Source organism: Manis pentadactyla, chromosome 18, assembly GCF_030020395.1.
Source record: "Manis pentadactyla isolate mManPen7 chromosome 18, mManPen7.hap1, whole genome shotgun sequence".
Lineage (NCBI taxonomy): Eukaryota > Metazoa > Chordata > Mammalia > Pholidota > Manidae > Manis > Manis pentadactyla.
In genome coordinates, this window is record NC_080036.1 from 30,392,800 (window position 1) to 30,416,948 (window position 24,149).

The 24,149-nt window shown below is 50.0% G+C and overlaps 2 protein-coding genes and 1 long non-coding RNA gene across 5 annotated transcripts in view; 1 reads left to right on the plus strand and 2 right to left on the minus strand.

Moving 5' to 3' along the window:
- CEMIP (cell migration inducing hyaluronidase 1) overlaps nt 1-24,149 on the minus strand; it is a 261,072-nt gene that overhangs the window by 37,048 nt on the left and 199,875 nt on the right. The gene's annotated exons all lie outside the window — the stretch shown is intronic.
- CFAP161 (cilia and flagella associated protein 161) lies at nt 2,255-10,157 on the minus strand. 2 transcript variants are annotated; one of them, XM_036931947.2, is made up of 7 exons: nt 10,086-10,157; nt 9,262-9,351; nt 8,474-8,706; nt 7,416-7,500; nt 5,470-5,628; nt 3,431-3,504; nt 2,255-3,054 (listed from the first exon to the last, which is right to left on the minus strand). In XM_036931947.2, the coding sequence occupies exons 1-7, from the start codon at nt 10,152-10,154 to the stop codon at nt 2,850-2,852; spliced, it is 915 nt and encodes a 304-aa protein (XP_036787842.2). In that variant the 5' UTR covers nt 10,155-10,157; the 3' UTR covers nt 2,255-2,849. The 2 variants fall into 2 exon arrangements, with proteins under 2 accessions (XP_036787842.2, XP_036787843.2); XM_036931948.2 differs by lacking the exon at nt 10,086-10,157 and adding an exon at nt 9,841-10,051.
- LOC130681515 (uncharacterized) lies at nt 10,160-16,686 on the plus strand. 2 transcript variants are annotated; one of them, XR_008994719.1, is made up of 2 exons: nt 10,160-13,487; nt 14,963-16,686. It is a non-coding gene; the product is annotated as an uncharacterized LOC130681515 (long non-coding RNA). The 2 variants fall into 2 exon arrangements; XR_008994718.1 differs by having other exon boundaries at nt 10,160-11,169.

The window sequence follows — 24,149 nt, forward strand, 5'->3', positions numbered from 1 at the left end:
CACCTGTGTACCCCGCCTGTCTGCCTCCCAGCAGTGTACACAGGTCCGCACGGCAACCCTGTCCCAGGGGGCCAACCTGAACAAAATCCTAGGTGTCCACACAGCCCAGATCAGATGTTAACAGCAGATTATTGGTATACCTGGAAGCTACCTTAGAGACCGCATATTCTATGTTGCATTACTCTGTAGAGAATAAAAATAGAAAGGAAACAAATCCTATGGAAAGCTCTATAGATGGCAAAGAAAGATCTAAGAAATCTGGGGCAGTGGCACCCACAGGGCGGTTTCCCTCCCACAGACAGTGGGCAAAGACTAGAGACATTTTTAGTTGAGCTGCATTGCCTAGTGTGCAGAGGCCAGAGAGGCTGCCAGACATGTCACAGTGCACAGCTCCCATAAAAGAGAATTATCTGGACCAAAATAATGGAGAGTGACCCGGTCAGGGAGGCTCGGTTTAGAGGAAGGTCTTACCTGACTCGTCCTGCCCCGGTTCTGCTATTTACGAGCTGTGTGGCCTTGAGCACGAGACATAACGTCTACAAGCTGATGGCTGCCTCTGTAAAAGGCATGGATCCACTCATGTGTTCATTTCTTCATTCACTCCACAGATATTTTTCCAGAAATTGGGATACAGCAATGAACAACATCTGCTCTGACCCCAAAGAGTAGAGGGAACCAAATGAGTGAGCATAAAACCCCATATGATTTTGTAATGTGCACAGCAGACCCAAGGCAGCAGCTCTGATAAGGTCACACAGGTGACGTATCTGTCAGCATGCTCGGCGCAGTGGGGCTAACTTTCTGGCCATTGGCTGGATCTCATCTACTCCGAGATGGAAGGGAGCCTCTTTCCCATTTGGGCGTCTCTGAGGTAGAACAACTGTGCTTTACAGTCGCCGTCAGCCAGGTGGCAGCTACGGTCCGGCGTCCTGAGCTCCAAGCAGGCACACTGGACCGGCCTTCCTGGGGCTAACCCTTCGGCGGCTCAGTCAGGATGGAACGGAGGCTTTCCGTGAACGTCTGATGGCAGGAGCCAGAATACAGAAGGGGTCTGGACCTTTGACAGGTCAGACTGTTGAAGGTCGTCTGTCTTGCCAATGGGTTTCAGCCCCGGGCAAGTTCACTATGGATTCAAAGTGACCAAAGAAATTGACAGCAAAATGTTCTTGGAGTGAAAGGGTTATACCCAACTTTATTTCCAGGTGGCAGGTCAGTCACTAGAATCCCGTCCACTTAGAGCAAGTCTGCATGCAGCAAGCCGGTCTCTGCTTCTGGGCCCCTCTGTCCGCACAGCCATCCTCTGGGCCTCTGTCCTCAGCGCTGCCACCACTCCAGCCTCTGCTCTGCTCTCCTGCAGCCTTGCAGCCCTGCCACGGTGTTGCCCAGAGCACTGGGCAGGGCTCTTTATACAGAGTCAACAGCCATGCATTGCCCGCAGGTGTGCAGTGAGCTAGTCAACCAGGGCCAGGTGAGAATCCTGGGCACAGGAACTCATTTTATCCACAATGTCCTTCCCGGGGGGAGCCCACCTACCTATCCATGGCCCTGGTTTTGCCCTTAGGAGACACACAGGCAGACCTGACTCTGCCCTCCAGAGTCCGTCCTTCTCCACTCAGGCTACACATTAAAATAAATTAGCAAGTCTTTATACTGATACCCGAGCTCCACTGCAAATCAGTTAAGTACATGTGACTCTCTGGAGGTGGGCCCCACCCAGAATTTCTGATTTCCTGGTCTGGGTTCAGCCTGGGCATCGGGTTTGTTCCACGTTCTTCGGTGATTCTCAAGTGCATCCAGGTGGAGACCCACTGAGGAAAGCCCTCCCTGGCCCCCACAAGGAACCCCTGCTCCCTTCCCCACCTCCTAACTCAGTGAGTCTCGACCTGGGCTGCACGCCGAAGCCATCCGAGGAGCTGCTAGCCGATACCCAGGCTGTGCCACTGACCATGAAATCAGGACTCCTGAGCTGGGGCCCAGGCATCTGCAACTGCTGAAGTTCTCCAGGTGAGTCCCAGGCCCAGCCAAGGTCAGGAACCGCCGCCCTCCTGCAGCACCTGCTCCCTGAAGAGGGTGTGTCCACGCTGGCTTGAAGCTGCATCTATTTAAGATGCACGTACCTCACCTGTGGTTTACCTTCTGCCCCTTGCTACATTCATAGGTGAGCCAGCCTTTGAGTTCACCTTTACCTACAGGTGGGGGAAAACACCTTACACATCACAGGGGCCCGACAAAGAATTGCAGAGCTGGACAAACACATGGAGGGACACGTTTATTTTTCAGAAATTTCCTGATCACATGGAACAACTAATGTGCCAGTTTCAAAGATAAGATAGAAATACAGAGGTTCTGTGGCTCAAAAATCATTATGAAATACTGTGACTGGTCAGGTAGAGATACACCCTTCCCACCCGCACCCCCAAGCCAGAGGTAGAAACGAAAATACAAGGGGAAAACATTTAACTCCAAAGTAAGGCCACAGCTCACAGCTACACACCGTGCATTTCTTAGTACATTGTACAGAGTCGGGGTAAGAAGTTGGTTCCAAAGATTCAGCATAGTTTTATTGCACAGGCATAGACACAGCAAAAATGTCGCACCTCATCCATCATCCTTGGAGAGGCTGCTGCCCCCTAGAGTCTAAATAGAGGATCCACAATCAACAGAGGAATATCACCTGTCACCTTCACTCATTAGGAACTATTCCCCAGAGCTAGGTTTTTTCTGTGTCCTAGACCCCCACTACTAATTTAATAGTCTCTGTTTCAATGTAGTATTCAGAAAGCTCTATGCTGTACTTAAAAATAGCTTGAGGCCTGACCAAGATTGTTGATCCCCCGTAAAGCTCCATTTTACGGCGGGTTACTGCACCCCGGGTCCGCTGCCTGCTCCAGGGCCTGGGTGTCCTGGGCTGGAGGCTTGGGCAGGTCCAACACGGTGGATGAGTCTTTCCTAGGATTCCCAGTCACGAGCATCCAGTGGTTCCTGGCCTTTTCGGCTCTGTGTGAATCCAGGTGTGTGTGAGCAACGACCTCAGCCTCTTTTCCAAAGTAGGTCCTGGGACAGGAAAGAAGTAACACAGAGAACGGAGCACCAGCTCTCCGTAAGCTGTTCACTCACCTCAAAATCACCTACCTCAGCCATTTATACCCCTAGGAATCTCTGAAGTACATGCTTGCCAGAAGTTTCCCCTGTGTGGTCAAGGATGAGGTGGGTAGGACCCCACTACAGCTAAAACCCACTTGTGGAGAAGAACTTGTAAAATGGAGCAGGTGCTGGTGGGATTTTTTATACCATCAAAGTTCAATGTGACAGTATTTTTTCATCAAAGGACCTTTGGTATGTGTGGACACTCTTAAAATCGAGCTCCTTTGCTAACAGGCACAGCCACCACCCCCATTCCTGGCGTTTTGCTGAGCCCCAGGACACGTACCCTAAGAGAAGGTGCCGGTGGGCCGCCAGGCCCCGGTTCGTGCAGCAGTGAGTGACAAGGACTTTGGCATTTGCCTTAAAGATAAAGAGAGCGCATTATTTCCCTACTGAAGTAAGGTCTCTGGTTTTCTGAAAGCAAACATTTGGAAATGTATTATGTATTCATTTAAATTTACTATATATAGAGAGACAGACTAAATCACTACTGTGGATACACACAGGACAGGACACTCTACAGTCACCTGAAGTCACATTGGGAATCTCTGACAACATGAGATGTGATCAGTAAGTACTTTTAAGTGGGAAACAATGATATTCCTGACATTCCACTTTGTAAAAGGTAAATAAAAACCATATGCATGGGAGAGGGTGGAGATGATACCAGCAATGGCTGGCTTTCCTGAAGGACAGACCTACTGGTAATGGCCACTGTACTCCAGCTTTCCTAAGTGAACACATGTCACGTTTGTAACTGGAAAGAAGTGCACATCATTTCAGTATCCTGCCGTATAAGCTGAAACTGTGTGCCTGAGGAAGGAGCGGCCATCACAACCACAGCTGGTATGGCGCTCAGGGCGGGGCGGGGTGCTCTCCTGGGACAGAATCCATCTCTCAGGATGCCCATATCGGCCACCCTATGACCGTGACGCAGCAAGGGGAAAACGAAACCCCTCTGGGACCATGTCAGAGCACAGAACACGAGCGTGTGCAGCCGCAGGACACCACAGACCCACCGCCCAGCTCCTGTGAGCGGCGGGCACTGTTCCCCCGAATGACAGTGTGAGCCGACATGCCCCATCACAGAACTGCCGGCTCCCGACAGCATCCATCAGGAGCAGCGCCCCCTTCCTGGCACCTCTTGCGGCATGCCCCTCACAGTCCCCCACGGGGTGACGTGTTCAACCACAGGTGCTCCAGATGGTCTCTGGCCAGAGGACACCAACAAGGCCAGGCAGCCCGGACAGGTATGAGGTTCCTGACTTGCAGATGTGCAGCAGAACGTAACAAGGCTTGGGGACCCACCTCAGGCTCAGGCCTGGGTTGGTGACTGTGAGAGGGGCCGGTGCCAGGCCACTGCTCCTCACCCACTCCAACCAGCACCACGGCCACCACAGTGCACACCTGGGGGCTGCCCGTGGGCAGGCCAGCCAGCCACACTGCTGGGAAGGCCCATAAGTGTCCTGACCACCTACTCCTCACAAAAACGCACGAGTAGATGTTACCATCACCACATTTCATGGAGAAGGAACTGAGGCATCGACACTTTAATCATGGAAATTAGAGCAAAGCCTGGCAAAGGCCAGCTGAGGAGAAGAAGCAGGCCGAGCATGGTGCTGGTGGGCCGGTGTGGCCTCCTGTGCTGGGAGAGCCACCGGGGCCTGCAGAGCCCCCAGAGCTCGGGAGAGAAGCCCATTGGGTTGGGCAGACTCAGCCTGGCCTGCCCCGAGCCCTCCCTGCTGTAAGTCCCCCACCCCAGGGGCTTTAACGACTCGCTCCCCGTCTGCAGGCTGCCCCATGAGCAAGCAGCCCAGCCTCTGGCCCTCCCAACAGCCTGCACCCCGACCTGCCTTCCCACCAGGATCAGGCCTCGGGCTCCAGTCCCACAGGGACCGGGCCCCTGAGAAAAAGCCCCTCGGTGAGAACGAGAAGGTGCTGGCCTGCGGGACCTCCTCGTTCGCCTGTGTGGCTGCCCTGCTGGCCCCTTCACTTCCCCAGGATGCCCGGTCTCTCTGGAAATGAGGACATGGCAGAGGCCTGGAAGAAGCGTGCCCTGCCCCATCCAGTCTCCGCGCGCCGGCTCTCAGCCAGCCCGGAGGCAGGGCCTGGCCTCCCGGTTCTATAATGCTCTCTAGATGATTCGAACGTGAGCCACAGTTGGGAACTCCACGGCAGGACGCTGCCACAGACCAAGGAGCGCCTTCCGAGCTTGAGATGTGAGTGAAAAGGAGAGAGAAATGCAGAGAAGGCCCTGACAAGCCCCACTTTGCAGGCGGTAAGTCACGCCCAGGAACAGCGGGGGTCCTCCTGGGCTCGGCTCACCGGAACAGGGAAGCCCTCGTATTCCAGGCGCAGCTGCGGGTCCAGGTAGGCAGCCTGCCAGCAGTTCAGGTAGGAGATCTCATCCGTCAGGTACACTTCCTGGAGCCGGGACCTCTTAGACGATTTCAGGAGGGTCCTGTGGTCGCTTGATAAATATAACTGAAAACAGCAGCAAGCGGGTGAACCACAGGACACTATACGGAAAGCTGGGGAATGAGGTGCCGACCAGTGTGGTGGCAGGTGTGTTCACAACCCTGCCCTTCCTGAGTATGAGTGTTCGCTGCCCCTCGGCTTGGAGAGGCCGTCTGGGAATGCAGGGCCCCCACCCACCACCTCAGGCTGCCCTTCCTCCCTTTGAACACCAAACTCCCTCTCACTTCTCATTCCCACCCCCCTCCCGTCTTCTGCTTTTTCAGGGCACAGGGACTGGATCGAAATTGTATTGATAATAAACACTGTTGCGTGAAACTTGTTCGTGAAGCAATGTGCTCCTGAAGCAACGCCATCGTGGCTGGCGGTCATTCGTGAGCCTCCACAGGGGCCCTACATCCCTCGGGAAGATGCCGCACTTGGACCCATTCAGGCAGCTCACTACCTGGCTGCCCGGAACCCTGCCAAGCACCCCACCCTGCCGAAAAGTCTGAACTGTTAGCTGCTTTTTGGTCCTTTACTGACCCACCTCTACCCCAAACCTCGGGACCATTTCTGCATATTTTGACAGGTTTTCACATGCAAAGCATCTCATTATGGAGAAGGCAGGAATGCGCTGCTATCTCCAGGAAGCTTTCTGACCAGCAGGAGGGATGGCTGCACACAGAAGCGGGAAGCACCTGTCAGCAGAGGGACCAAGAGCGGAAGGAAGGCCCAGGTGGGGAACCGGCTCTCCCAGCAGCTCAGGAAGGGCTCCAAGGAGGCGGGGGCGTGGTGCCAGGGGGTCAAAGGCAAGAAGTGTGGGCATGTTACAGAGGGCCTTAAATGCCACAGCAAATAGCATCCCTTCGTTCAGAGGCCTAAGGGGAGCCACTAGCGACTTCTCAGTGGGGATGGGAGGTGACCAGACGGGACCTTTGAAGGATCAATCTGGCAGTCCCCAGTCTACTATGCTCTGAAGTCAGAATGGACCAGAGGAGTCAAACCATGGGGGCACGGAGTGAGGCCCTGGCACTGGGAATGAAAGACAGTAAAGCGTACGTCGTGGAGGGTGCGGCATGGGCCTGGGTGACGGGCCGGATGTGGGTCAGAAGGAGAGATGGGTCCCGGATGTGGTATTGCTTCAGCCCCGGGGAATGGGGAGCTGTGCCTTTCGGAGCAACAGGAAAGCAGGACTTCAGGTGGCCAAGAATAGCTATGCCAGACCACAAGCTCTTTGTCGTTAATGTGAAGAGAAATAATAATATATCAGGCACAAATCTCAAATGCCATGATCACTGGACTTTTTATGAATACCCCAGAAGTGCTTGCTATTTCAGAAACAAGGGACAAAAATAAGAGGGATGGGATTTTGAGAAGAGATAAAATTGTCATCCTTGGAAGCTGAAATGACTGTCATATTATCCTTCTCCCATATTAGAAGTTTGGTAATAAAAAGTAAAGGAAAAGTTATCTGATCATATACCTTGCTGGCACTGAGGACATTAGCCAGCTGTCAGATGATTATTAATTAATCCAATCATTTATTTATGTGGTAGAGGGGGTGTCACTTTTTTTTCTTTTTGGCAGCTACCTTACCAAGAGGTTTTTCTCCCTTACTCTAGCATTTAAGGGTGTATTTTCATAACTTGCAAAGTTAGTAGGTAAGAATTGGCTCCAAAGTGCCTGTGAAGAGCTGCAGGCTGAACACCTACCGAAGCCAGGATAGAGAGCTCTCTGTCCACTTCAACAGCAGCCGCTAGCCTACCTGGACAAAAACGGCTGCTTCCAAGTACACGTGCCACCTGGCGACTCACCATTTTGTCCTCAAAGCCTCCTGTTATCCCAAGGCGGAAGTTCTGCCCGAATCGAAGGACTTGACCATCAGCATCTCTGTCTACACTGTCAGGAAGAATAAGTGTAATGTAAACTGTCTGTGTTAGATTCACTCTACGCTTCAATATTTTGTTTAAAATCAATTTCCTTGATCGTGGGTTCATGCACCATAACTGAATTAAGTAACTAAACAAAAGGTCTTTTCTTTCAGCCTTCAAATTCAGTGGCTCCCTACGGCCTACTCTCCCCAGGAGCCACAACACAGTCCCCACTCATGAGCCTAGAGGGGACCGAGCACATCAAGCTATTCTACAAGAAGGCTCCTGCATCAAGTTTCTTTCTAAACATTTGCAGACACTTAACACAGCTTTCCGTCTCAATCCTTTAGGAAACACAAGTTGTGATCAACTTTTAGTTGTCTTAATGTAAATTATCTGTAGTCAAAAGAAATCTAAATTAAAGACTTAAAGGATTGGCTATTTTCTTGAAATAGAAATACTACTATCAAATATTTAGTTAACAAATTGAAAGCAACATTTTTCACTGCAATTATGTGTCCTGTTCTCTAGGAATTTAATTGCTCATTTTCAAAATCTCATCAAGTACATTTTTAGTGGACAATTAATTTTAAGGTAGCAATCCCATGTAATTCCACCTTGCATTGAACTATCTATTTTAATGTAAAAATAACAACACCAAGAGCAATAAAAGTGCTCACATTAGCTCAAAGCATGCTGAGATGTTATTAGGAAAGCCCAGCTTCTAGGCAGAATATGAATTTAGTTTGCTGGATCCAATACCCTTGAATTAAGCATTCTTAGTTGAATACGAATTACCAATTATCCTGAAGTTTAAGGAAAGAGGCTCATAAAGGCCCCTTGACAATAGTCCTCAAGGTAGGAGAGCAACATGAGAATCACAGAGGATGCTGGTGTGACCCAAGCCTGCAGCCGGACCTGCTCCAGCCCCAGGGCCTCCTGCGGCTGCAAGTGAGGACATCTTTATGATGCAAGTGAGCTGAAAATTGAAGCATCTCTACCTCAAAATGACAAAAGTGTTTCTGCCCAGTGGGATCTTGGCTGGAGCCATGCTCAGGCCACAGGGCCCCTCTAATTCATCGCTTAGAAGAGCTTTGATCTCATCTGGAGTCACACTTAGGCTCAGGTCCCCACGCAGAAACAGGTCAGTTTCTACCTCAGGATGGTCGGGATTCACCAGCATCACTTTGTCGCCAAAGTGAATGTACCCATCTTGGGATACGGAAAGCTGCATCTGCAATTTAAATAGGAGTGTTTCAGGTAAACCGTGCAAATCCTGAACAGCGGGCACGGAGGCCACTGCCAGACCCTTCTTTCCCTCTCAGTCTGGGACCCATTTCAATAGGAGAGGCATCAAGTCTTGCATCCCCTCAAGTTCTTAATTTTCTTCCTTGTCTTGCCATGGAGCTCCTCCCACTTTGCCAAAGCAAAGCCTCCAGTAATTTCAAAAGAAGCAAAACAAAGCTGATGAAAAATCACAGGGGTTGGCTCCATTATTAATTTATTCAAATTCATTAAGAATTTATTGAGCACCAACGAAGGGGCATTTTACTTATTCATGTATTAATCTGTTGCTTAATTTGTAAAATGCAGGTAAGCATAATTGAGGGCATGCTTGCCTTGTTTCTAAAATACTTAAAGGAGTCTTAAACATTGTGGTTTTCTGATCTAACGAGAAAAACTTGGATTTTTCCAAACGATAACTCACTTGTGGAATTTTTGCTTGCTTAACATGTACTCACACTTAATTCCGTAGAATTTTGAAAGCAGTGCTTGAACTTAGAACTACCTGTCTCAGAAGATTCTCTTTCAGTCTCCTGCTCCTCTGTATGAGAAGCTGGCCCTTATCTCTCTTCTCTAGGAAGTCTTTCATGAGCTCCTGATTAAAGAGAAAAAAGAAGGAAACCCAAAGGGTCAGCGACAGTGCTGAATAATACACCTACTGGCAGCCGTTTGTTCAGAAGGATGTCAAGTCGAAAAAGCAAAATTTGACGACAGAAAAACAAATGTGGGCATCATGGGAAAAGTGGAAAACCTTTTAGCCTTACTGTAATGCTTTTATTTCATGGTAGAATATTTGAAAAAATGAGAAAGGCACAAAAGAGAAAAACATACCTGTAATTCCTCCAGCCAGAGACCCCTGTGAGTGCCCTTTGGTGGCCATGTGCCCCCAGCTGAGGTCCCCTGGTGGTGTGACGGCGACACTGGAAGCCCATCCCCCCCCCAAGTACATGCACACATAGGTGGTCGAGGGCCTAGTCTGACCACCACAGGAGAGATCAAGGCCGGAGTATAAGGTCAGTGAAGGGACACGGGGACACTCAGCAGGGGGGAGTCGTGGGGCAGTTCCCACTTAGGTGTTTCCTACCTGAAAATAGTGTTTCTGCCAGGTGCCTCCTCACTGGGCGGCAACCCCAGCGGGACGCACGGGGAGCGGGGGCTGGAGAGTGGAGGCCCGGAGTCAGGGGCCGAGGGACCCGCGGAAAGGGTGGGAGGGCGTGAGGCCGGGGCTGCTGGGCAGCAGGTGCGATTCCCCCGCGTCCCGAGGGGATTTCGGGATGCTGGGCGTGTGCGGGGCGAGAGGAGGCGGGGTGCTCGGGGAGGCCCGCGTACCTCCTCCAGGTAGACGTCCTCGTTCCAGTTGCCCATCCGGACGCCCGGGCCGTACACGTTCCCCGCCATGGTCCCCGCGGCCCGACGCGCCGGCCGTCGCCATGACGACTGGGGCGCGTGCGATTGGTGAGGGCTGGGACCCGCCGGCCAATGAGAGGCGGCATGTGCTGGGGGCGGGGCGCGCGGGACGCTGGGGGCGGGGCGACTCCAAGCAGCAGGCGTCGGGGTGCCAAATGCTCCCCGGAGAGAAACTTAACTTTTACCTTTCCTTTTCTTTTCAGGTTCTAAACGGAAAATGCTCTGAAAGGAGAGCGTCCCTTTCTTGCTGAGGCAGCAGAGAGGAGCATTTACATGGAAGCGGGGCTTGCCTGCAGCCTGTTTTCATCACCTGCAGCGATTTCACCGCGATCGTGGACGAATGCATCCCCAGTGTAGGCGCTCGGAGACCCAGTAACACAGAAGAAAGGCGGAAGGGAGCCCCGCTCAGAACCTCACGGCCTCAAGGGGAAGAGACAGGTCACGGGGCACAGTCCGGTTTGTATGTTTCTGGCAGCCAGGACTTCCACGGACTTCGCAGCTTCGTCCTCCCTCCCCAGTCTCTAAGTCTGTGATTTAAAAGAACTCCTGATAAAGCTGGAATGTGCTGGAGGCAACATTTTTAAGACGAAATATTTTATGAGGAGAGGTAAGCAGTTACTATAGGACTACCTGGAGCTGAAGCGGCTCCGATGTGGTCAGGAATTCACCTTCTTTTAGTGCCTGCTGAGACAGGGCAGAAATGAAAGGCACAGGGACCTTGCCTCCCCTCAGCACACCCGGTCCGAAAGGGAAGATAACTCGTGACAGCAAAAGAAAGGAATTAAGTGCAGTTAAGGCTGTGCCTGCTGTTCCGGAAAGATTCAGTTCTGCCTTGGGGGGTTGAGAGGATGCGATGAGACCCTTGAGAGGTGACAGAGGAAAGGGCGGCTTTGGATCTGGGCCTGGCAGGCTGCCGTGGGGGGTACAAATAGGAACATTCTCACCCATTGGCAAATCCACTGGCCTTGTCAATGCATCACCACATTCCAGGATAAATGGGACAAAGGTAAGTCATATTATACCACTAAATGCAGCTGCTCCGTCACAAAACAGAGACTGAAAGAAGCTAGCAACATACCCCAAGTTCAAGCTAAACGTTTCTCAAAGCAAACGTTTCTCAAAGCAAAGATTTGCCCAGATTTTCTGACTCCAAAGTCCAGCTTTTCCCTTAAAGTGTTTCTGTGTTCCCTGTAAAATCAGGAATATGATAAGGCAGTTTTGGTCTCCACATGATCTAATATGGTTCTGGTGATTTGGTTATTTGATAAGTCCTGACACCAATACTGCTTTGCTCTCACCTACTTCCTTTGTGTTGTTATTATCAGTATATTACATTTCAGCATGTTCTAGGCCCAACAATACAATGGCATATGTATTGTTTTATGAAATTGCTTTTTAGATAAGTCAGGAGAAAAAAATATGCAACTATGTAATTTTATAATTTCATGCATCATTATCTTTCCTGGTGCTCTTTTTTTCATGTGGATATAAATTACTGCCTGGTGTTACCTGCTTTTAACTTGAAGAACTTTATTTGGTATTTCTTGTAAGGCAGGTCTGTGAGCAACATGTTCTCTCAGCTTTTGCTCACCGTTTATTTCACTGCCACTTTTGTAAGGTGGTTGACTGGATATCAGGTTCTTGGTTACAGGTTTTTTTCTTTAAACACTTTAACCACGCCATTCTCCTGCCTTCTCACCTCCCCTATTTCTAATGACAAAGAGCTGTCAATCTTTTTGTGGTTCCCTGGGATGTCTAGTGTCCTGTCAGGGCTCTTCCTGCTGTCAAGATGTTCTCATTGTCTTTGTCTGTCATCATTTTAATATGCTCGGGTGACAGTTCATTGCATTTATCATACTTGGAATTTGCCAAGCTTCTTGAATGTGTAGATTAATGGGGTTTTTTAATCAGACTTTGCCATTATTTCTTTGACTATTATTTTCTGCTCCTTTCTATATCTCCTTTTCTTCTGGGACCCTCCTTATGTGTATGTGGGTGTAATCAATTATGTCCTATATTTCTCTAAGGTTGTATTCATTTTTCTGTTTTTCAGATTGCATAGTTTCTATTGATTTATCTTCAAGTTTGCTTATTTCTTCTTTTGACCTATTGCTTCACATGTCTAGTGAATTTTCCATTTTAGTCATGATCCTTTTCGGCTCCAGAATTTGTACTTATTTTTTTTTAATCATTTCTTGATAGATATTCTATATTTGATAAGACATTGTTATTATACCTTCCTTAAATTCCTCCATCATGGTTTTCTTTAGTTCTTTGAACTCACTGATAACTGCTCCAAAGTCTTTGTCCACCAAGTCCAACAGTTGGGCCCTCTCAAATCCTGTTTTTCTCCCTGTGTATGAGTCACATATTCCTGTTTCTTTGCAGGTCTCATAATGTTTTGTTGAACACTGAACTTTTCAGATAACTCTGTAGCAACTCCGTATATTTATTTCCCAGTGCCTGTTGCCATTATTGTTGTTTGCTTGTTTGGCTTAAGTGTCTGCTTAGTCTTAGCCAGACTAGTTCAGCGAGATCTGGTCCCCAACAGTGTGCATCCTCCTGATGTCACTCTTTAGGGTATAGCCTTGAACATGCACAGAGGCCCCTGACCAGGCAAATGACTCTTTATATGAGAAAGAGAGTAACATAGAGAATGATCTCATAACTTACAACAGGTGGATTTAAAAGCCAAGTGATAATAATAAAATGGTAAACATATATGCAAAATATTTTTTCAAAACTTTGCTAATTTTTACTTTTATTTTTGAAAAATGATAAAATGTTTATTTTATACATAAAAACCCTCAAAGCTAAGATTAAAGCAGAAATACACACACACATTGCCAGCCACCATGTAATTTATGCAGTCCTTAGTTAGCAATAAATATCACCTTGAAATCAGGCCACCACTCCTTCCTCTTCATAGTCATTGATTTTGATGTAAAGCAGGTGTATCCTGGAAAATGTATCTGCTACTTATTTTTTTCATGATTTGGTGAGACTCTTGGAAAAATTAAATCAGGGCCTTTTGTTACTCACTTGTGAAGCATGTGGCAGGAAAAGAAACACCAACAAAATCCTTGGACACAATCATTTTTAGAAAAGAGAAGTAGGGCAAAGTTCAGATATTAGGAAAGAGACATGAGAGTTTAAGGAGGCGAGTGACATCCAAGGCTCTGAAAATAACTCTCAGGGTCCTCATTGGATGACAAGTACTTTAAGTCACCGTAGTCCAGCGAGGAACAAACAGGGATTGAAGCTCCTTTCGCTCAGCTCATGTGAGCACTTTGTCTCTGAGTCTCCATGTCTTCATCGATAAAGGTAAGTTAAGAATAACTTCACGGGTGAGTCTCCAGGACAAAGTTCCACAATACTTCGCAGTGTGTTAACAGACGTGGAGGGCAGAGGGGTTCTGTGGTCACTCTGTTTAAGAAACGCTGGGTGGGGCAGGTGTCCTCGCTGCAGGCCTTCTCAGAGCCACGGACGTAAGGCGCACGCTCTAACCCTCAGGAAGACGCTAACACACTGCGCTGCCCAAGCTAATTCCAACTTACTTCCTTGCAGTTCTTTTTTTTAAAGAATCATCTTGTAAGACCAATGTTTTAAGAACAACAACTCAGAGATTTTATGAGGCTCCACAGACACAGCAACATGAAAAGCGGGTAGGATTTGGACAAGCAGATTAAGGAATTGAGGCAGCACTTTGCAGAAAGAGGGTGTTGATGAGGTACGGATGCAAGAAACCAGTATCTAAGGGGCCAGAGAGGAACACAGGGCAACGAGGGAGAGTGGGAAGGGACATGCCCGAGGGCCTGTGGTCCCATGGTGGGGACTGTGGATTCTCTTCCGTAAGGTGGGGAAAACCTCTGGGAGTTTCTCAAGAGGAAACTGACCAAGGCAAAGCAGCCCTTTGGGAAGGGTGCTGGGACCACAGGCTGTGGCACAGATTCCAGGCAGGTGGGGGCAGGAAGGGCAGTCAGGAGACAGCCTGGGGACAGAGGCCCAGTGTGGTGCGGAGGGAATGGAGAGGCAGGAATCCTGAGAAGGGGACACAGGTCAACAAACGCAGGGCAGAACTCAGATGCATGAATCAAACAGACGACAGGGCGGTCTTCCGGCTGACCCTGGTGGTGAGCGCCAAAGCTCCGCCTTGCCCGGCTGGAGGCCCCAGAGTCTGCACGGTGCAGTTAGAGAACCACTGATCTAGCATTTGCCCTATTTTACAGGCAAGGAGTCAAGGCTGAGGGACTAGGCTCTGAGTGTCACGAGCTTGTCGGGAGGGGGAGCAGAGGTCGGAATCCACGTCACCTGCCTTGAGGTCCAGGGCTTTTCTGTGTCCAGCCCTCACCTGTGCCCGCTCGTGGGACCACTCGTGTGTTGCCCCTAACCCTTGTCTGGTCTTCCTAGTCAAAAGAAAGCTGCAGCCCTTATGGCCTCAGAAAGATAGAAATGGAAGCATTTCATACATTGAGGGCAAGGTTTAGGATGCAATAGGGGTAAATCATATAATGATTTAAAGGAAATATATATTTGGCCATCTGGCTGTTTCTCAGATATACTTGGTCTTCATCCACAGTTCCTGAAAATGTTGAGAGCCATAAAGGTGAGGTGGGCTGGGGCTGGCTGCAGAGAACCAACCCTGTGATGAACAGGTGGGAACTTTCAGTCCCACCCCCCACCCCGGGGGCTGGAGGTTGAACGGCCGATGACTTGGCCAGTCGGACTGTGTAATGAAGCCTCCGTACCAGCCCAAGAGGCGATCTTTCTGATCCTTTCCCCTTTCCCTCCTTTTTCAGAGAACTTCCAGGCTTGGGGAACCAGAACCCTTCCGGGAGCCACTGAGCCGGGCCCCAGGCTCCAGGCACAGGAGATGCCATGACCGGGACTCCCCTTATGCATCCCTGCATCTGGCTGTCCATCGGGGTCCCTTGTCACGTCCTTTAATAGACTGGTAAACGTAAGAAAGTGTTTCCTGAGTCTGTGAGCAGCTCTAGCAAATTAATGCACCCTACGGGGGAGGTCGTGGGAACCTCCAGACTGCCGCTGCCGGTCAGGAGCACAGGCAACAGCCCGGGGCTGGCTGGGATCTGGAGTGGAGTGGGGGCGGGGTGTAGGACGGAGCCCTCGGCCTGGGCAGATAGTGTCAGAATCGAGTTGAACTCTCAGATACCCCACTGGGGTCTGAGAATTGCTTGGTGTTACGCATGGGGGAAGCCCCTGTCACACACACACACACACACATGCACACACTTTGGAATTGGTCTCAGAACCTATTTAGTTCAATTTCCCCCTTTCTCTTGCAATCTAAAAGCTAGTAACTATAAGAGCGTTCTGAAAGTGGTGCAATCATTCAAACACAGTACAATAGGACAAAGTTAAGAAACGGAACGGTTCCAGGAAATTCTCAAAGATACGGGGTAAATGTGCACAGAGAATATCAACACAAAAACACATTTCCCCAAACCGTCAGCTTTTCCAGTTCCTTTAATCTGATGGGAAAAGATAGGGCGTCCCTTCACTTTACAGACAAGGAAACGGAAGCCCAGAATGGTTACAGGAAGTACCCACATTAGCCTCAGGACCAGAACTAAAACCCACCAGGAGAAAGCAGGAAGAGAACTCAGGCCTCCTTCTACACATCACTCCATTTGGGCCTGGCTACTACGAAAGGCTGGAAAGTGTCTGCATTCTATGGCTAGCTCTGTGATGAAAGACCCAGGCTTGCTGGAGTCAGGCGTTCTGTTCAAATGCCAGAACTAACCACTCACAGGTTGTGACCCTCAGGCAAGGTCACAGCTACTCTATGACTCAGTTTGTCCATCTGTAAAATAAGGAGCTAGGGACGCCCACCTCATACAGTTATTGCGACATGTGAAATGGTGCATGTAACACCCTTGACACAACACCTAGGACACGGGAACCACTAGGGGCATGATACTGCTTATTGTTCCGAAAACACTGACCTCAAGAGTGGCTTAACCAGGTAGTTTTGTGTTTGCAAGAATTACAAGTTTAAAGTTCAAGGGATATTTCACTTTGCAAATAGGAAAACAAAGACTCAGCCATGGGAAGAGAAATAGCAACAGTCAGGCAACTAGTGCTGTCAGAGCAGGAGCCAAAACTCAGGACCCCCAATTCTCCTGTTAGACTAGAAGGTTCCAAGTAAGAACCTGGAAAATGAAGCGTGTCTTCAATACATAATTTACAAATAGTCATGGCAGTAAATGCCTACTATCAAGGCTCCATGTGACACAAAGAAAAATCCATTTGGGGAGTTAATTATCTGTGAAGGTATCACTCTGCCTCACGGTGAAATAGTGACCCTGTGGAGTGACCTAAACGACCGAGAAGCACAAAGCCAGTACCAGGCTGTTAACAATGAAAGCCATCCGTTTTGCAAAAATGTGTATTCATAGGAAAAAACAACATAGTTCATAAATAAATGTGTATAGTGTGTACATTGATTTGTATACTGAAATGCATATGTGACAGAACACAATATATAATATATATAATCATATCTTGTATAATCTATTTTGTATAATCTAGACATATAATCCACATATATGTAGGTGATGAACATCAGGCTTTCTGCATAAGCATGAGATTCTTTTCTGTAATGAGCATGCAACTGTTTCTGGGATCATAAAAATAAGAAAATATTCTGAAAACATTCTGGCCTGGTGGCCCTGCACACCTAAGCTAAAGCTCTGATTGGGGTCACAACAGCAGGAATAGTGGATAAAGGGTCTTGGAAGTTAGGACCAAGAATGGGCCAGTTTCCTGCTCAAATTCTGCCAAGCTCCCCGCTCAGCAGATGTTGGCATCTTTTAATATAATCACATTGGACCATTTCTCACACTCATCAGTAATTTGTCATTCAGAAGAGTTTGGGAGGATAAAGTCTCTTCCAACCTTTCTTGGAAGTTTGATTCCATAGTTGGGCAACTGCGCCCTCGTGTGATGTGTCATGAGTAGTTTTCTGTCCCTAACAGAATAAAATGATTTTCAACTAGCTGGTCTGGCCTCAGGGAAGGAGGCCCCAGGTTACAAGTGGGTGTCTGTTCCCAAAGGGAGTTGTTAAGTTGGGCTTCTGGAAATTTTAATGCATCTTCCCTCAAAATGATAAACATTGAGGTTAAGGGCCAGTCAGAGGTCAGAACTGTCTACTTGTAACAGTCTCATCTCCTCTCCGGTAAATAATGCTGTTTAACGTTTTGCCCTAAGATGCTCAGGTCTGACTTCCCAGCACGGTTTTACTGCCCTCGATGTTCCCACTGCTTGGGTTCCCTTACTTAAACCCCTCTTCTCTGTGTGACCCCCGCTCCTTCATCCAGCCTGTCCCATTCACCTCCCTCAACATCCCCACACTGGATAAAGCCCGCTCCCCGTCCCCTGGCCCACATAGCACTTTGTATTTTCTCTGAAATCACAGTTTATGAGCAGTTTTTCTCAGCGATGAGCAGCTGGGGTGAGGATGAGCACCAAGAGGGCTCTGGGTCCGTCGGTGCCTCCTGAGCTCGGTGCCTGATACCCGGCGGGCATCCAAAGGACGTGTGAGTCCGTGAATCGTTCAGCCACGTGCTCCTCCTTTCCGGGTCCCTCGGGACCACCTTTGGCACAGTAGGGTACAGGCACCCCCACACCTGAGTACAACCTCGACCTTATTCACCAAGAGTGCCCAGCCACACGCTCTGGTTCCGGTCCTGCTCCGTGGCTCACTGTCCTTTCCCTTTTGCCAGTCGGCTTCCGAACTGACCGTCCATGCGAGGCTTCCTTGCCTTCTGGAGTCACCCGCTGTCTTCCCCGGCTCCCAGGGGCTCTCTTCCTCTGCCCACAAACCCAGGCACACTCCTCCACCCACCTCTGGAAGGCAGAAGGAGACTGGCCTTTGTTTGCCAAATGGATTCCCCTGGTCCTGTAACCTGGGTGCCCTGGGACCGGCTCCTGCACAGACGGAAGGACTGCCACCCAGTCCAGCCTGGATGCCATGCTGCCCCCTCGGGGGGATGGCCCCACCACCCCAAGAGGGCCAGGACAGCACCCCACCACCAGCCACCACCAGCATCTGCTCTCCACCCTCCCATGCATTTGGTTCCAGAGAAAAATCACTGTGGGGCATGCAGGGACGTTGCTCTACCCAACACAGCAATCAAGAAAGTTTTTATTTTTCCCTGGAAATTTTTGGGTTTTGTAAATACCCATATTCATCGATAAACACTTATTAAGTGCCCATTGTATGTCAGATACAGGCATATAATTCTGTGTCTTGAAATGAGCTACCAGTGAGGCTCTGGAAATCCTCCAGGGACCCCCACACTCGGTGTGCGAGAGGAGCGGCCTGGCGTTGCTCGCACCCCTCGCTGGGACCGTCCCCCTGAGGACCCCTGTCAGGAGATGCCAAGATCATAAACGTGCATGCCCTTTACCTCACCACCCCTATTTATGCTATTTCTCTGAGAAGAACTGTACACGTATAAAATCTATGCATAGGGTATATATCAAGGAGATACTGAAAACAGCCAAAAAGAAAAATAAAACAACCTAGATTGGAGTGAGAAAATTACGATATCTAGCCACACCAAAATATTATAGTGTGCTTAAAAATAATAATGGGTCTCTACATTTATTTACATAAACATATATCCATGTGTACTGAGATGGGTGGTAGCCCCACCAAATTCATGTTTACCTGGTACCTGTGAGGGTGACATTATTAGAAATAGGGCCTTAGCAGATGCAATCAAGTTGAGATGCGGTCATGTGGTGCTGTTTTAAGGAAGGTCCTAATCCAGTGACTGGTGGTCGTGTAAGAAGAGGGAAATTTAGGTACAGACACACAGGGAAACCACCACGTGAAGATGGGGACAGGGACTACAGTGACGAATCTGTAAGCCAAGGGACACCAAAGATTCTCAAGAACCACAAAAAGGGAGAAAAGTTTCTGCCTCGAAGCCTCCAGAAGGACCCCTGACTTCGGAGCCCAGAACCATGGGGCACACATTTCCATAGCAGCCACCCAGAGTGTGGCCGTTTGTTACAGCAGCCTTAGGAAACCAGCACGCCGTGTACATAGCAAACTAGAGAATATCATGTAAGTTTGATGCTATTTGTGTCAGATTTTGTACAAATCGATACCCATGTCCAGAAGCCTAGAGAGATGCCCACAAAAATCTTCGGCAGATTCATTCTGGTGATTCTCTCTGAGTAGTGGAATTTGGAATAATTTTTCCTTATTGTGTATTTTCATGCTGCTTGAATTTTTTACAATAATGTTTTTTTTTTTTCAAAAACAGTAAAGCTGTTTTCCTAAGGCAAATAGGTAAACATGGTTAGTCAGCTCAGGCTGCTGCTGTAACAAAATACCACCGACTGAGTGACTCACACAACTGAACGGTATTTCTCAGCGATCTGGAGCCTGGGAAGCGTAAGGTCAAGGTGCTGATACTCTCAGTTCCTGTGAGGACCCTCCCTGGCCTGCGGACGGCCACCTGGGGGCTGTGTCCTCACTGGACAGAGAGCGGGAGCTCCCCCCCATCTCCCCCTCTGATTAGGCACGAATCCCACCGCGAGGCTCCACCCTCACGACCTCACCTGGACTAGTCAGCTCTCAGAGGCTCCCCTGCAGATACACCGCATTCGGGCTAAGACATCAACATAGGAATTCTGAGCGGACAAACATTCAGTCCATACGCGCCGTGTGCCCAGCGGACAGCAGAAAGGCAGGTAGGTGGCCTGGGTGTTCTCACACCAGGAAAGAAGGTCTACATTTTATTATACCCGTGTTCTTCAAGCCAAGTAAACTGAAAAGCCATTGTGCTTTGGAAAAAACAAACAGCTGGCTAAGAGCAGGGACTCCGCAGTTAGATGGAGCTGGGTTCCAGCCTAAGGTCCCTGTGATGTGAAGTCACTGAACTCCGTGCCTTAGTCTCTGTAAAATTAAGAGATGAACATGGATCTCGCGAGGATGTCATAGAGGTCACGTAAGGTTATCTGTAAAAGAGTTTGCCATAGTTACTGGCACATAATAAGTATCTAATAAAGGAGTACTTAAAGACTTATCCTTTATTTATAGTTACTATGAGGATCAGGTCGTAAATAAAAATTCCGCATCTGGGTGTGACACCACTTCTGGGTCCCTGGGGCCTCCCTTCTCAGTTCTGCCCTGTGTTGGAAAAAACAATAATCCACCAACTCTAAGTATCTTGTGAATTTAGTGACGTCATTGATGACGTCTGTGAGTAAAGGGAAGAAGCAGTCACGCAGCATAGCCTGCTACCATCTCACACTTCCAAACACCCCGTCCTCAAAGTTTACATTCCCAGCAGGTGACCCTTCCTGACCCCTGTACAGGTGAGTCAAAAGCCAGGATCCCACCGCTTCACTCATGGCGAGCAGCCCTCTGGCCAGTCTATGTGCCCAACCTCCTTGGAATTCAACAGTGAATAACACCCCGTTCTCAAACTTAAAACCATTGGCTCCTTAACTAGCTCAAGATTTTGGGGGCATGGGGAGCTGATTCCTCTATGTTTTAACTTCTCCAAAGTTTCAGATACAAGACTTAGATATAAGACATTTGGAAATAATTATTTCATGCGGTTCCTCAGTACGTAATCTCCAAAGGCAATCATTCCAGAACATTCCAAGAACAGAAGGTGCCTCGTAAATCATGGGCACTGCCTCCCTTTGGCACAGTCTGAGGCCCTCCTGTGGGAGGAAACGCCTTCCTCACAGCTCCTAGCTTCCCTTTGTCCATCCTCTTCCTCATGCAGACACTCCACCGTGCAGGTCAGGGCTGCCTCACCTCGCTTCCTCAGCGCAGCCCCTGGGGAGCGAGGGAGCCATTCCCACTGCCCTCCACTCCCAGCTGACCTCAGGCACCAGCTGGCATGGGACGTCTGAGCTGGGAGCTGGGCTGAACCCGACTTCCCAGCCCGTGGACCACACAATGTGTTCAGAATTTCCAGAAAAGTCTGGGTTCAGCCCCTCCCACCAGACCCATACACAGCCATGCCCACTATTTCTTTTATTCTCACAACTTCTTCAGAAATTCCAGGTTCACCAACATGCACCTTCCCTGTATGTTCCTCCTGAGAAACATGGGCCAGTTACCTCTCGCAGAATGAGGAGGACATGACGCACAGTCCCGCGGTGCACGGCAAGCGCCTCGCCTCTTTGTGCTCGGCTCTTTGCCGGGACCTTGCCAGCCGCAGTGGGAAGGGCTTCCGTTTCCAGGGCAGCTGGTGTACGGCAGGAATCTGGAGCGGCCGGGCAGGGCTAGGCCTAATGTGCCAAGACTCCAGCCAGCCGGAGCCCACGATCTGAAACTCTCCTCCAAAAGGCAGGACCCGGGTACACTGGGCAAGGCTTCTACGAGACGTTCCAGCTGGCCGTCCCGTGCCCAGCCCCACACCGGGAACAAAACACGGGCCCGCCTTACCGTGAGGCGGTCTGGGCTTCATCCCAGCCCCACCTCCTCCACCAAGAGGCTCTGAGCGCCCACTGCCTGGCGACCAGCCTCCAGCACTTCAGCCCGCCTCGGTCAGGGAGCCCCGGCTAAGGTCCCTGCCGTCTCCACCGTGTGCCCCCCGCGTGGCTTTCGGGCTCCCACCCAGCTGCACTGCATGAGCTGGAGGAGGAAGAGACGGGGAGCAAGCTGGCCGGCAGCGCCTGCCAGTGGATGCCTCCTGGCAGCATTTGATCGGGCCGATCCCGTTGTTTGTGCTGAACCCAACCCTCCTTTCTCTACTTTGCGGAAGTCCTGAGTCTCTTTCCTTCCGCGGGAGTCTGTTCGCCGCTCGGCCCCGGCGGAAAAGACCTCGGTGACGTCCTCCTCGTTACTGGCCGCGTCACTCGAGCAGGAGTTGGTTCTTCGCTTTGCTGTTTTCTCATCCATAAATGGGGATAGAAATACCACTTACTTTGTTCATGTCATGCAGCGAGCCTGCGAGCTCATGGGCTTTACAGAGCCAGGCTCCCGCTGAGGGCCCGGTGAGTGTTGCCGTCAAACTGCCGTCACCACCACGGTGACGCGTTTCCTTGGCCACCGGTCCTGCAGGAGATGGACACGTGGTCTTCAGCCCCAAGCGCCTGCCGTAGCTCCTGTCTGGCAGACCCTGAATAACACTTGTTTATCCTCAACCCTTAGGATGCTCCGTGCTTACTGTCAACCCCATAGACTGTGTTTTTCCTTATAAATTAATTCCCAGTCTGAGGATCCCACACCACAGTGCCTCCTGCGCCCTCACCTGTCCTAGCCTATCACCCCTGGGTCTTGAGGACCTGCAAGCTAAGCCTGTGTCCCTTGGGGTTTGCCTGCCAAAGACACCAGCCTGCCTCCTCCAAAAGCAGCACGATGTCCACGAAGCCCTGCAAGCCGCGTCCGTACTGGGTTTCGATGACACTCCGCATGGACCCTCCCCTCTCATGTCTCCTGCAGGCACTGGCCCTGACCCGGACCCCGCACCCCAGCCCCACCCCCACCCTGTCGCTCAGGTGCCAAGATCCCGCTACTTTCCTGATCCCCTCCCTCTGTGAGAATATTCTGAGCACATTACTGCTGATGCCAACAGAGCCGTATGTCCTGGCATGCTTCTGCCAACAGTTTGTCTGCCATGTGATAGAGCCATGCCTTGGCTCAGTTCTGGGCGATGGTGAGATTCAGGAACAATTAAAGCCAACCTCAGTTCACTGTGCAGATGGTACTCACCATCCCCGAAAGTACCCTCAGAGCTGCACCTTCTGCCGTGGACGGGGGCAAGGGTGCCGTCTGCAGCCGTGCAGCGAGGCCAGTCAGCCAGGCACGCGCTTAGGTTCCCCAAGCATGTCCCCTCGCTGTCCGGCCCTGCTCTGAGCTCTGGAGGGTGCCGCTGGTATTCAGGTGGCATTGTGAGACATCCCCGCCCGAGGCGACGATGGAGAACCTGGGAGACAGAGCAGGGGGACGGTCCCTGGCACCAGAGGCTGGACACGCACCTGCACGGCTATTCTGGTTTTAACGATTGACTCACTTCCAGACTGGTTGCAAAGAGCTGTTGTCCCAGATCCGCCTACGTGTCTTTGCTACAATGGCTTCCCCAGCCCTTCCCTCTCAGGTCACCCAGACGTCACCCGGCCACACCACCATGACTCAACAGTGAAGGATAAATATGTGGCACAGGGTGGGGGCCCTACACCTGCACCCCCACAGGCCCTGTGCTGCTTTCTGAATAGTCCACGCAGGTCATTGAACATTCTGGCTACCAACCCTGGCTGGACCCACCCACAAACGGAGGGCTGAACCGATCAGAAGTTGGAAGGGGAAAGTTCATCCCAGTAAAGTGAATGATGAAAAACAAAACACATGGATCTAGGGGGTTTCTAGACTCCTTCCTCCAAGCCAGCCGCGCCGGTGGCCAAATCCCTGAGCTGGTAACACAGGCTTGATGAGCCAGTCACATCCCATGGAGGGAAGGAGGCACTACCCACATTCAGGGAGACAGATCAGCAGGGGGCCCGGGAAAATGACAAACGCATATTTGGGGAGGAAACCCCGGGCAAGGTAAACCTCCTTGTGTTAAGAACGAGAAGTCCTAAGAGACAAAGGGGGCAGACATTTTTCTAATTTCATGGATAAAGTGAGATGCCTATAATCATCTAGGCAGGTGTATCAAACATCATTGGCAAAGGAAGGAAAACAGAGCTGGCCTCAAACTCCTTTAATGGATGAATAAAACTCCGAGGGGGAAGAGTCAGCCAAGCAGGATTCAGAACCCAGCAAGATGCTGCTCATGATTTAAGGCAACAGAAAGACATTCTAAGGAATATATCAGCTCAGGATACGCCTCTGAGGTAACTTTCCTGAAAAATATCATGCAATTGGGCTATAAATCAAGTTAAAGAGCTCAATAATAGGGAGGCTGGAGTACAAAAGGACTTAATATATAAACACTGAGAATATATATGTTGCAGATGAGGGAGGGCAGGACATGGGACAAGCATCCT